The sequence below is a fragment of the Sinocyclocheilus rhinocerous genome, unplaced genomic scaffold, assembly GCF_001515625.1.
Source record: "Sinocyclocheilus rhinocerous isolate Xijiao unplaced genomic scaffold, SAMN03320098_v1.1 scaffold28, whole genome shotgun sequence".
NCBI lineage: Eukaryota > Metazoa > Chordata > Actinopteri > Cypriniformes > Cyprinidae > Sinocyclocheilus > Sinocyclocheilus rhinocerous.
In genome coordinates this window covers 1809599-1822273 of record NW_015652416.1, presented here as the reverse complement: position 1 = coordinate 1822273, position 12675 = coordinate 1809599, and the positions used below count along the sequence as shown (strand labels likewise).

General features: G+C 36.9%; 2 protein-coding genes across 3 annotated transcripts; one reads left to right on the top strand and one right to left on the bottom strand.

The window, feature by feature from the left end:
* Positions 1–246: 246 nt before the first annotated feature.
* On the bottom strand, positions 247–1749 carry tmem18 (transmembrane protein 18). The gene is made up of 5 exons (XM_016520961.1): positions 1578–1749; positions 1289–1406; positions 1027–1081; positions 848–941; positions 247–722 (listed from the first exon to the last, which is right to left on the bottom strand). Exons 1-5 carry the CDS (start codon positions 1668–1670, stop codon positions 627–629), a joined length of 456 nt encoding a protein of 151 aa, XP_016376447.1. The 5' UTR covers positions 1671–1749; the 3' UTR covers positions 247–626.
* Positions 1750–3477: 1728 nt separating this feature from the next.
* Positions 3478–11523, top strand: LOC107715012 (cyclin-T1-like). 2 transcript variants are annotated; one of them, XM_016521035.1, is made up of 9 exons: positions 3478–3683; positions 4487–4568; positions 4677–4805; positions 6182–6242; positions 7449–7511; positions 7629–7674; positions 8073–8236; positions 8552–8622; positions 8845–11523. In XM_016521035.1, exons 1-9 carry the CDS (start codon positions 3514–3516, stop codon positions 10099–10101), a joined length of 2043 nt encoding a protein of 680 aa, XP_016376521.1. In that variant the 5' UTR covers positions 3478–3513; the 3' UTR covers positions 10102–11523. The 2 variants fall into 2 exon arrangements, with proteins under 2 accessions (XP_016376521.1, XP_016376520.1); XM_016521034.1 differs by having other exon boundaries at positions 7449–7674.
* The last annotated feature ends 1152 nt before the right edge of the window (positions 11524–12675 follow it).

Here is a 12675-nt window from a genome sequence, read left to right as displayed (position 1 = left end):
TTCATAATGATTAGCTTTGCATTTTGAGCATCACCTCAATGGATTGTATAATCCTGAGGTCTTCAAAGATGCTTATAATAGTCCAATTATGCATGCATGCGACTCTGACCATATAGGGTGCACTGCAACATTTATGGACTGTGCTACACTAAACCCTGGGGAATTGGTATACTGCCCCCTCTACTGGTTAAAGAAAGATATTTCATTAAAACATTAAAAGAAAACCAAAATGATATCTATAAAAAAACAACATTCAGTTTATTGACATAAATACATAATTTACATGTTCGACACTCAAAAACAGGGTTTTATACAATCCATTCAATGTTAACAACAGACAAATAAGCAATTTTGAGCTCTGGAATGGTCAATATGTACACAAAGCAGTTGCATAATACAGTTGATGGCTTTGTCCAATAGGTTTGATAGTATTGTGATTTGATCAAATCAAATGTTCCATGGAGCATCTGCTAGCAGGTGGAGTAGTCATTCATCAGCAACCTGAAATAATACTTAAGAACCTTCACCACCACATATTTTCTAATGATCTAAACAGTCTTTTCTTTCGCTATATTTGCCCTCCACCACTGGACATTATGAAATGGAGCACATCCTGTTCATGTCTTCTATTGCATTTTTTTGTTCTCTCTGGCAGCTTTTCTCTTTAATTGCATTATCTTTAATTCTGTCATGGTTGAGAAGGTCCTCCATACCCACACAGCCTAAAAAAACATAGATTTAAGTTTAAATCAATAGCAAAAGCTTGACCAAGTTAACATGCTCTGTAAAATTAATAAGAGGAAATGCATATTGTTGTATTTTATATGAAGAAGAAGGAAAAACTTACCACAACAATAACAGTGTTGAGCAAGAGCGGGACTGAGTATACTAGTGAAATGAACATTCCTTTTGAATCAAAGTATTGGAACTTTGAAAAAGACCTAAAAACAAAATGCATACACGTTCAGTATAACAATAAAACATATACACCTTAATGTCAGGGGGTTATGGTGGGTATATGATCACCTCCAATTCATCGCTGCCAGCTCATTCAGGTATTCTGCACTGTAAACCATAGCGACTGAAAAGAAAAGAAATACTGCGTTATCTGGTGTATAAATATCTAACATATTTTATATAACAATCAATTTAAATGATATTTTGGGGAACTTTCGCAATTCACACATTTTGTTGGTTGTCATGTAATCTTTTCAGAAAGTTAATACTGTGTTTTTCCACTATAATTTTATACATTTTCTCTTAGAATATTTTTATTGCAAAAACTCACCCATTAAGAGAAAATGACAGATCTGCAGGCGGTAGTATTTGCAGGACAGGATGGTGAAAGCAAAACACAAGACATGAAAGGCCAGCAGACCCATCAGCCAGGGTTCAGACCAGTCAACCTGGAAACCAGATGTCAAGATTATTACTAGTTCTTCCTATTTACAAAAATATACGTTTTCTTTACTTAATACACGTGGCCTCGGTTGTACTGAAAAAAAATACCTACGAAACTCTGGATTAGCTTTATGTGAACCATAAAAAAAAAGAATGTAATGTTGCTGTAAACTTACAGACTGTAGAAAGCTCCATAATGATGTGATGCGAACATTGCTGAATCCATCGAATGGAATAGCGCTGATATTTTTCGCTTTAGACTCGGTCATTTTATTTGACTACACGCCACTGTATTAGCAACTAAACCAGTTACAACATAAACACTTCCGCATTCGTCACTGTCCTTTTCTCTCGACAGAACCTTTGTTTCGGAAAGGGCTGGCCGATTGTAATACTCAAACTAGCCTACTTACAAAGAATGTATGATTATCATATATAAAGTTACAGCAAATGTTACAAGTAAATGTCAACTAAAACTTAAATATAGCTGATACAATACATTTGTAAACAATATAGTTTAATATATTATTCAGTATGTTTAATATATTATTTTATTTAGCCTTTTAATTTTGTGCCCATGCCTCTGTAATAATGTTGAATAAGTTGATTGTATAATGCCGTCTTGTAATATTTTTGTTTTTCGTTTAAAAGGATTAAAAAATAAAGTTGTGAATGACTTTTTGTATGTTTGATATGATATTTTGTATATTTAATATGTTTTAAAGTTGTGTGCTTGGTCGTTTTTTAACTATTTATCTGCTATTTGTATGCCTTGGAGTTGAATACGGTTTGTTTGTTTAAGAAAAGCACTTGATTTGTTAAAACCAACATGAATGTAAAATTATTTTGTATGAATGTATAATTTAGTTTTCTTTTAATAATATCCTTTAGTGCGACCATTTCAGTCGCATTTGCGACTAAAAACAACTGCGTGCGACTATGAAAAAATATTTAGGAGCACCAGTGCAACTGACCAGATCATCATTATCATCATATTTGTGATTGCACTCAGGGGAGCTTCAAAAGTTTCTACGTGTTTTTGCAGCGTTGAGTAATGCATCACAGACATATCGCACGAATCCTTTCATAAGCAAAGTGTAGACAGGGTGTAAATAAGAGATTCATTGTGCAGTGTGTGAGCTTCGTTGATTATAATGTCAGATCGCGATGAATTACGATGAGTGACAGCTTTTAATGATTTTTAAGGGAGTATGTAAATGTAATACTGATTTAATACAACAGTTCAGTAAACAAGAAGTTAATATTAAGTGACTTACATTGTCTGACTATAACACTATTGTCTGATTTTGCTCTATTTCGTCATCGTCAATAGTAATGATTCAGTGATAAAATCAGTGACTTGTCGCCACCTGCTGGCAGTTAGTTTCATTTTTAAAGTATCTTTTCAGTTATTTAAATCACTTAATATTTCTATATTCAAATTTTATATTTAAAACATTAAACTCAACATGAATTTATGGATTTAATTGCACTCATGCCACCTCTGAGCCACTTTTGTGTTCTTCTGTGCCACCTCTACAAATTCATTTTGTTAATACCGATTTGATTGGTAACTTATATTTCTTATTCTACTTGTTCTCATTCTGTTGTTTCAATTAGAATTTTTAAAAAGCTTATAAAATATAATTTTTTAAAGAATTTGACATAAAACATGACACACTTTTAATAAAGTTAGAAAATGCCATTACAAAGGTAAAAACAAATTTCCACTGTAAATCACTTTAAGGAGTCAAATATCACCTCCTAATGGGAAGGCTAATTTTTGGTCAAATTTTGGATTATTGATTATAAGGTGCTCCTAAAATTTTGAACGTGCTTCTAAATTTTTTAAGTTAGGAGCAAAAAGAAAAGTAAGCGTAGAGCCCTGCCTTATATCTGGGTTTCTAGTGTTGTAATGGGCATTGCAAAAAAAAAAAAAAACTACTAAAATCGTCAGAAAATGATTCATTTTAATTCATGGATGCGTTTGGAGTAGAAATAAAGATAATTTTGTGTCCAGTTCTGAACGGGTTAAATTCAAACCACACCGCCAGCCGGCGATGACGCACTTCCTGTGACGCATGAGATTTTAAAACATTGTCCTTCTCAGTAATGGCGGCTTCGTTCCCTTCGCTTTCGCTAAATAACAATAAATGGTACTTCACGCGCGAACAAATCGAAAACAGCCCATCTCGCCGAGCGGGACTTGATCCCGACAAAGAGCTCTCGTACCGACAGCAAGCTGCTAACCTGCTGCAGGACATGGGACAGCGGCTCAACGTGTATCTTTTTCAGTTTGTGAGGCGTCGTTCTCGGCAGCTGCTCTGAGGAGACTTACGCCGGTTTGGGCGGCATGTGCGGTGTTGAGTTTCAGCATTATAATGACCTGAAACAGCTCTACCAGTAAACACGGCTTTTGTATTGTGAAACCTGTGAATTAAGGCGAACGGAATAAAAGATTTATGTCCCAGTTTTTGGTTTAGTTTAGGCCGCAGGGCCTAGCTGGAGGTGTCTCTCCTACTGAACAATAGCGCAGCCGGTGTCACTGCCATTCCCACTCAATTGTCCATTATTTTTTCATTATACCATTTGTTTACACCTTATTATTAGATTTATTTGTTATCTATGCCCTTCCAAACCTATATCTGTTAGTGTTAATTAAACATACCTTGATTTGCCCTGCTGGAGAGAAGTTCTGATACAGTTATGGAATATATAATAATAGAGAGAATATGAGTTATTCTGTTTTATTTGAGATTAATGATGTTCCTTAGATTAAAGGAAAATTGCTGCATTTTTCCCCTTTGTCAGGAGTGAGTACTTTCACTTTTACATTTGAATAATGGTTCTACTGTGTCTTTAAAAATGCTAGTACCTCTAATGAATTAAAATAGAAGGATTTAATGAAATTATTAATCTGTGATTGACAAGCCCAGCATATTGGTCAAGAAATTTTGGCTGGTTATGCTCTCCTAAATATCAATAGTAGTTATGATCCTTTTGAAATACTGAGTGTTAGTTGGGCAGTTGTGCTGTTTTCTTAAATGTGTTTAATGTGTTAAAATCCTTAACTTTGGACCATTAGGTCTCAACTTACAATTAACACTGCCATTGTGTATATGCATCGGTTCTACATGATCCAGTCCTTCACTCGCTTCCACCGGAATGTATGTGCTTTATCCTTCCACAAGTTTTATTAAAAACCTTTATAAAAACAGCTGGCTGCATTGGACAGGACTCTCTAACCTCGTTTTTTTCTGGCATGTGCTGTGCAGGTGATTGCTCCTGCAGCTCTATTTTTAGCCGCAAAGGTGGAAGAACAGCCCCGCAAGTTGGAGCATGTGATTAAGGTGACCCATGCATGTCTCAATCCTCAGGACCCGTCACCAGACACCAGGAGTGATGTAAGTAATAAGAGTGTATGTGAGATGGTCTTCAAACCATCTGTGAAAGTCACTGGTTCCATGTACTTGCTTTGTATAAATGCAACTTATTAGAGTAAGTTTTTTTTTGACAGAATTTTACTTTTTTTTTTTTTTGAGTGAACTATTTCTTAAAGGGATAGTTCACCCAAAAATCAAAATTCTGTCATCTTTTACTCACCCTTATGTCGTTTCAAACCTGTATAACATTCTTTCTTTTGTTGAACATAAAAATATATTTTTATTAATGTTGGTAACCAAACAGTTTTGGGTACCACATACTTCCATTATATGAAAAAAAAATACTGAGATATTTCTCAAATTATCTTTTATGTTTCACTGAAAGTAAGTCACAGATTTGTACTGAAGTGAGGGAGAGTAAATAAAAGGAACAATTTCTTTAAGAAATAGTTCACTTTCGAATGTCCTTGATGAATAGTGGATTGAAATTTTTTTGTCTTTTTATTTATTTATTTTTTTACTTAAAGGGGTCATATGACGTTGCTAAAAAGAACATTATGTTGTGTATTTGGTGTAATGCAATGTGTTTATAGTGTGTTGTGATTGGCCGAATACCTCAAGCGTGTGACGGAAATGTTACACCCCTACCGTACTGTGATGCCGTGTCCCGGCGCGATGAGACAACACCAATAATACCCATTACAAACGAGGCATTTGTTGCATCCAGTGGGGACCTAATTACTGATTATAATGACTTGTACTCTCTTTTTATGCGTTGCGTATCACGCCGTCAAGCCGTTTTAGGAGGGCGTGGACCAGTCTTAACTTTTATAAAGAATATCTCTTTGGGTTTGAGACTTTAGTCTTTGCAGCTTTAGGGATCTTATCTATGCACGAACAGCTTGTAACACTCCAAAGAGAAAGGAAAATTTGGAAATTGTATCATATGACCCCTTTAAATGCATCTTTTTTTTTGTTTTTTTTTTCTCCGTAGTCTTTCGGATTGACAGTTTATTCGCTCACACTTTTTAACTGATATCAGATCAATATTTGTATCAACTAATCTAAAATATAAAATTTCATCACAAGCAGCAGAACCACAGCATCGACCATAACATTGCTTTTCTTTTGAACAGGTTGTGTAACCCACGTATTTCTATAATTTCGGCTGAATTGATCTAATTTTTTTCCTCTTAGGTTGGATATGTGTAAACTTTCTTCAGTCTTTATCTCTTAGTCTTCACTAACTATCATATTTATGAATTGAAAGGGCATATCTTGTATCATAAGGTGATTGGCTTGGTGCAAAAAGAGGGTTGTAATAATTTGATGAGAGTGAGTATGTAGTCCATGACCAAGAGACCATGTGAGTAATCTGCCTGTCCTCTCAATCTCAGACATACCTGCAACAAGCCCAAGACCTGGTCATTCTTGAGAGCATTATACTCCAGACCCTGGGTAAGTTTGGAAGGGCAAGAATGAGTCAGTGAATCACCATACTAGAGAGATGCACCGAATAACCACATTTACTCTCATTCACTGCTAATTCCTAGGAGTCGACTGGACTATTACAAGCTCCTCATTATTACCGTCACCTTTGTCATTTTTATTTCCATTTCAATCTGGCAATGCGCCCTTCCTGTGTGTGGTTTCACAATGCTATCAATTTTGTGTGTTAATCCTAGTACATCGTGAGTTCACAAGAAATGTCAAAAGATCTGGTATTAAATAAAAAAAAACATGTTACAGTGCACATTTTTTCAACAGTATCAGTGCCAAGTACCAACCTCAGTCTGCTTAAATCATTATTTATCTTTTAATTTATTTTTAGTTGACTCTGTCAACTAAAACTGTTTTACAGTGTTTCTGCGTGTCTTAATTCACCCTTCCACAAACGAAGGCATAAAAAGCTCTTAAATTGAAGCAGAATGTCTTAGATTTATAAGTCATGGCTTTAAATGCTGCATGCCCTGTGAAAAATTAATATCAGAAGGGACAGTAAAAGTTATTTACATAGTGATCGGAAGCAGAGCTATCCAAGCACTTTGTTTTTTGTAAAATAAATTAATTGGAGATCTATTGATTTTTTTTTTTTTTTAACTCTGAAGCATTGCTAATACAAGACATTTACAGTATAGGCCATATTAATGTTTTTGTATTCCTTTTAATTTTTTTTTAAACATTATCTTTACTTGGTCAAGTTTTAAATTCGCCTTCATAAGACTCGTAGAAACCCTGTTTTAACTTCATTGGCATTTAGCCTTCAAATCTTTTTCGTTATTATAAAATTGTTTCTATGAATATCTTCTTTTTTAGGATTGTGTGCTATAGCAAAACAGTTTTACAGAATATTAAATCAGGAGAGGGTAATGGTATCAAATGCTGACATATTATTTTTGTGATATGTCCTCTGGTTTGGAAAATTCTCTTCCGTATGTGCCCATAATGGTCATTTGTTTTGAAAATTTTGACTATAACCAAATCGCCCTACAGGCCACTTGCATGGAGCTCAGAGATATTTCACCAGTCAAGCACAGGAAGACCCATGTTTTTGATTCACTTGCTCATTGTGTAAATTGTGTGTGGGGGCTTCACTTCTAAAGAGTAATTATAGTTCAAACCAAAAACTAAAAGCCTTTCTCTCATCTGCTCTCTTCCTTCCAGCATTTGAGATCACCATTGATCATCCTCACACACATGTTGTCAAGTGTACCCAGCTTGTGCGAGGTGAGAACCAGCTGCTCACTGTAAACTGTGCTTCGTATTGCTCAGTAATGGGTTCTTCTAGCCCACCAAGCTCACAGATTTCAAGTCTGATTATGAGCCTTCCATTTGTTCTTCCAGCGAGTAAAGACTTAGCTCAGACCTCATACTTCATGGCAACAAACAGGTATGTTGATTTTCAAGTTTTTCAAAGGTTACATTTTTTACTACAAATTAGATCACAAATGCTAAAATTAACAATTGTTTTTGAAGTAAATGGCTGCCAATGTTGAATTGCAGTGGAGTCTACCACTTTTTGAAATATATGTTTGTATACTGAATAGAAAGTTATAGAAGAGCATTTACTTGAAATTGAAAATTTTTGTAACATTATAAATGTCTTTACTGTCACTTTTGGTCAGTCAAATATATTAAATAAGTATTCATTCATTAAAGAAATCTTACTGACCCCAAAGTTTTTGAATGGTAGTGTATGTATTTATCACTGTAGAGTGACAGTAGTGTTAAATGGTTTCTTGTTTTTTCTCGTGTTTTTTGTAATCATGGGTGCTCTTTTTGCTGCAGTCTCCACTTGACTACATTCTGCCTGCAGTACAGCCCGCCTATCGTAGCTTGTGTTTGTATTCATCTGGCCTGCAAATGGTCCAACTGGGAGATTCCGGTTTCCACAGACAGCAAACACTGGTGGGAGTATGTTGACCCCACGGTGACCCTTGAGCTGTTGGATGGTATGTATTTGCAAGTGATTTTCTTTTGAAATGGCAGTTGTCTCTGTAATAGAGAGAAAGTATAATGCTAGAGATTTGGATGTTTTTATGTTTGTTTTATTATTTAGAAGCATTGTTTATTTGGTTCAGCTTACATGTAAAGTCAGTTTTATTATGATTTTTAATAAGCACCCATTTGTAGGGCTGCAGTGTAACCGTGGGCAAAATTTTTGTGGTTTAGCCAGGAAATGAAACTATTTAGTGTTTTAAATGGTTTTTTTTCCCCAAATAATATGTTTTCCACTAGTCCTAAAGATTTTGTTAATGATTTCACAGAGCTCACTCATGAGTTCCTGCAGATCTTGGAGAAGACGCCCAGCCGCTTAAAACGTATCAGAAACTGGAAAGTAAGTCTGTTTACCTAATATTTTTGTAAACATTTGATTTTTCAGAATGTTTTGATCAATAGAATGTTCAAAAGAATGGCATTTATTTAAAAATGCGTTCTTGTTGAATAAAAATATTAATTAATAGAAGAAAAAAATCTTACTAACCCCAAACATTTGATCAGTAGTCTGTTCTGACCATATAAATTTCATACTAATTTTTTCTTGTTTGTTGTGCCTCAGGCTGCAGGTCAAACTGCCAAGAAATCAAAAGTGCAAGATGGTGATCAGTCAGAAGCCATTATGAATATGATCTCCATGGCATCGGCTGACAGCACGTTGGCTGGGTTGATGAGCCTCTCCGCCCCACCCTCCGGTTCCTCCATGGACTCCTCAGCCGATGACCACAGCGCTGCTCCCTCATCCCAACACTGGCAGCCTCCTGCCAAGGAGCAGCCCACTATCAACGAGCTTCACGCGCCTGCTAAGTTGTCTCTGAGCGAGTATCGAGTGAAACACGCAGACGAGCTGGCGGCGCAGAAGCGGAAGTTGGAGAACATGGAGGCAAGTGTGAAACAGGGATACGCCACTGCCGCCCAGGCCCTCATGAACCAGCAGAGAAAGGAGAAGCACCATCACCACCAGCAGTCCAGCTCTAGTTCCTCAGACCTAAAAAAACCCTCACCTATCATCCTGAAGATCCCGCTGGACGAGCGATCGGAACACAGTTCCATAAAAATGCGCTTCCCAGTGCCAGGCCAATCAGGCAGCGGGGGGCACAGCAGCAGTAGCAGCAGTCGAGGATCCGAGCAGGACATTAAAGTGCGGATCCGAGTTCCAGAAAGGCGAAGTGGCTCCGGAGAAGATGGGAAAAATCGCGAGAAACACCGAGAGCGGTCCAACCACCACCATCATCGCCATCACCACCACCACTCCTCCTCTTCCGCCACCGGCTCTTTATCAACATCGTCTTCCTCATCCTCAGCACAAAAACACTCGAGTTCTGCCAGCGCGTCGGGAAGTAGCAAAAAGGTCTCGGGTGATTCTGTGCGAACAAGTTCGTCGTCATCATCCCGAAAAAGGACCCACTTGCCGGATCCTCCTTCCGGCAGCCATCTCTCGAAAGTTAGCAAATCGTCCAGAAACTCGTTTCAGTTGCCGACGCTTACCGGAGTGCCCTCCCACGCGATGGGTCAGGGGTCCGACATCCTTCCCTCGCTGAGCCTCTCGCACCATCAGGGAAACTATTCGCACTCCAAGTCGGACAAAGCCGACATGAACGGACACAATACAGGCAGCCAGTCCAACGAATACCAGGACACGTTTGACATGTTGAACTCGCTGCTCAGTGCGCAGGGCGTTCAGCCGGCGCAACCTCAGATGTTTGACTATCGCTCTCAGTACGGAGACTATCGGTATAGCAGTAGCGCTCGCGGAGGAACCCAGGCGCCACCTTTACCCTCAGAACCACCTCCACCTCTGCCGCCACTGCCCAAATAAACCCCTTTCCGCCTGATCAAATCAGCCGTCTTGGGAATCCTGGGTTCCTTTTGTGCATCTAACTTTGTGATATTGAGTTTGACAGCAGAGTAATGTAAGGCAAAAAATGCACCTGGTGAATCTTTGCCCTCATGTTGTCTTGCGTTTTGTGCGAGCGAGTGTGTTCACAACACCCATCTGTGGCAATAATGTTATAATAGAACAAAATATTGCAAAAAAAAAAAGCAAAAATGTTATTTATTGAAAACAAATTGTACATACTATTTTTGATGTTGCTCAATTTTATATCAGCGCTAACAGAAAAGCATATTGGAATTAAGTGTATGTATGTATTACTGAATGAAAGGGGCCCATTGTCCTCTTTAAAAAGTGTAACTGAATGCAAAAAAAGGAAAATGTTTTTGTTTTATGTATTGATTTATGTCTTGCTAAAAATATATGTCTTTTTTATCGAGTATGGTATTTATTATTAGCCTTTTTTAAAAAAAACATAGTTATTAGCAGTCGTTGCTTGAATGCGTCAGACGATATCTGGATTTATTTTTATACTGTTGTAACCTGCTTCCCAGTCTGTATTTACTTGACACGTCATGTATGTTTTGAGAATGGACATACGAATCCCCAATATTTGCATCAAAATGTATGTTTCTAATATATGAACAGTCACTGAAGTAATGTTTTGATTTTGTTTGGTAAATATTTGTGGTGTCATTTTTGTAACCTTCAGCTTTGTATTAATTCTGTAAATGGACTATTTTTACATTTTTTTCCAAAACAAAATATGCCTAATTTCGGGAAAGTGTGTGTAGTAGACCTATGGTTCTAGATTCAGAGTCCGATGCAGTCATTGTTTTAAATGGTTGTAGAATATCACGCTCATATATGATACACTATACACAACTGTATGTCCAGCTTGTACTCATTTCATTCTTGTATTTCAGTTTTTTATTTCACAAACCCAAATGCTGTCAGATACAGGCTATTTGTCATTTTAGGATGTAACTGACTTATAAATGGCCTTTAAACTTGAGTGAAAATGAATCCGTGATGGGTAAAAAAACAATCCAATGAATTATCTTTCCACCAGTTTTCAGTGGAACTAACTTTTTTGTCGTTCTTTGGAAAAAAAAAAAAAACATTACAACCTTGACAACCTTCATTTTTGGATGACTGTCTCTTTAAAAATGCCGTGTCTTCAAAGGTCTGTTAGGTATTTGTTATCTGTCTATTTGAACACTCAAATCAACACTTGCAGAGCGAAAGGCGGAAATGCTGACCGCTCCTGTTTATTTGTTGTAATACCTCCACTTATGTTTAACCCTGTGATTGCATCAAGGTCGTTTTTTCGTGTTTGGGAATGACAATGATAAGCCATCCGGTTCCGGTCCTGACTCATGAAATTAAAACTGGTGGGAACTTAAATGTTTTGAGCCAATCGGTTTGTACCTTTAACAAGATTGTCTCCATATTCATATCTTGCTTGATCATGTTTTTGTATGCCGTTAATAATGCAGATTACTTCTCTAACTGTCCTGAATTAATGGCATGACTTTCATTGATCTATTTACAGACAAAAAAGTGGAAGCATGAAATGGAGTTTCTACGGTCAAGAGTACATTTTACTTTAATGCCGCATTCTTTTAATAAGATGTTAGCAGGGATTCCGCCGTAGTTTAGTCGTTTTCCTGATTGTGCCTGTTGATGTTGAGGAACATTTCAGGAACATTGTGAAATTATATGAAGCACACTATAAGCTATAATAGATCTGTTTTGGCATATATTCCCTATATGATGCACTCCTCGTTTCCTGTCCCTGTTTTATCGTTCCTAAGTAAAATTTGAAGGTTTACCATCATGTTTTAGCTTTGTGTTTGCTGGTTTCTACTTTGGTTCAATGCAATTCATGTCACCACTGTTTTTTCGATATACCTCCGTCTCAAGAATATAGCGTTTTATCAAATGTATATACTGTTTTCTGTGTTTTAGTGGTACCACATGAACTCTCAGGTTTTGAATTGAATTGTCGGGGTGTTTCTTGTCAGGTTTGCATTTTCGTGAACTCGGTTCCTTTTTATAAATGTGGTTGATGTAAAATAATGTTTTATGAGAGACATACTTGTGGGTGTTTTTCTTACCGATTGCAGTGTAAATTGTAATAATGTGACAGACGTTCTACTCATGCTTCTTGCAGTAAATTCACTTTTCAGATTTTTATACGACAAGTTGACCAGTTTTGCTTCCACCTGATGTTTTCAATATTAAATCAAAAAACGAATGATCGAATGATACACGGATTCAACACCTTCATGGTTTGCCTTTGAATTCAGTGCTGGAATAAAGAGATACAAGAATAAACAAGGAATGTTAAATGTGGCTACTTAGAACAATTCTGAAAATCGGATTAGTTTTTGTAAGGATGCCGAAAAGCCAAAAATCTGGGTAAACCAAAAAGTCACAAGAGCTGCCGTAATCCTAATTAACTTTCCATTCCAGACATTTTTGTCTAGCCGTAATGTGTAACTTATTGTTTTATTGACGCCTTAATATGGAACGTTGCCTGAATTAGAGTAAGCC

Coding starts and splice junctions, on each gene's coding strand:
- LOC107715012 (XM_016521034.1), top strand. CDS start 3,514: ATGGCGGCTTCGTTCCCTTCGCTTTCGCTAAATAACAATAAATGGTAC. Junction 3,684..4,486: donor ATGGGACAGCGGCTCAACGT/GTATCTTTTTCA, acceptor TTGGACCATTAG/GTCTCAACTTACAATTAACA. Junction 8,623..8,844: donor AACGTATCAGAAACTGGAAA/GTAAGTCTGTTT, acceptor GTTGTGCCTCAG/GCTGCAGGTCAAACTGCCAA.
- tmem18 (XM_016520961.1), bottom strand. CDS start 1,670: ATGACCGAGTCTAAAGCGAAAAATATCAGCGCTATTCCATTCGATGGA. Junction 1,407..1,577: donor TATGGAGCTTTCTACAGTCT/GTAAGTTTACAG, acceptor TCTGGTTTCCAG/GTTGACTGGTCTGAACCCTG. Junction 1,082..1,288: donor CTGTCATTTTCTCTTAATGG/GTGAGTTTTTGC, acceptor TTTTCTTTTCAG/TCGCTATGGTTTACAGTGCA.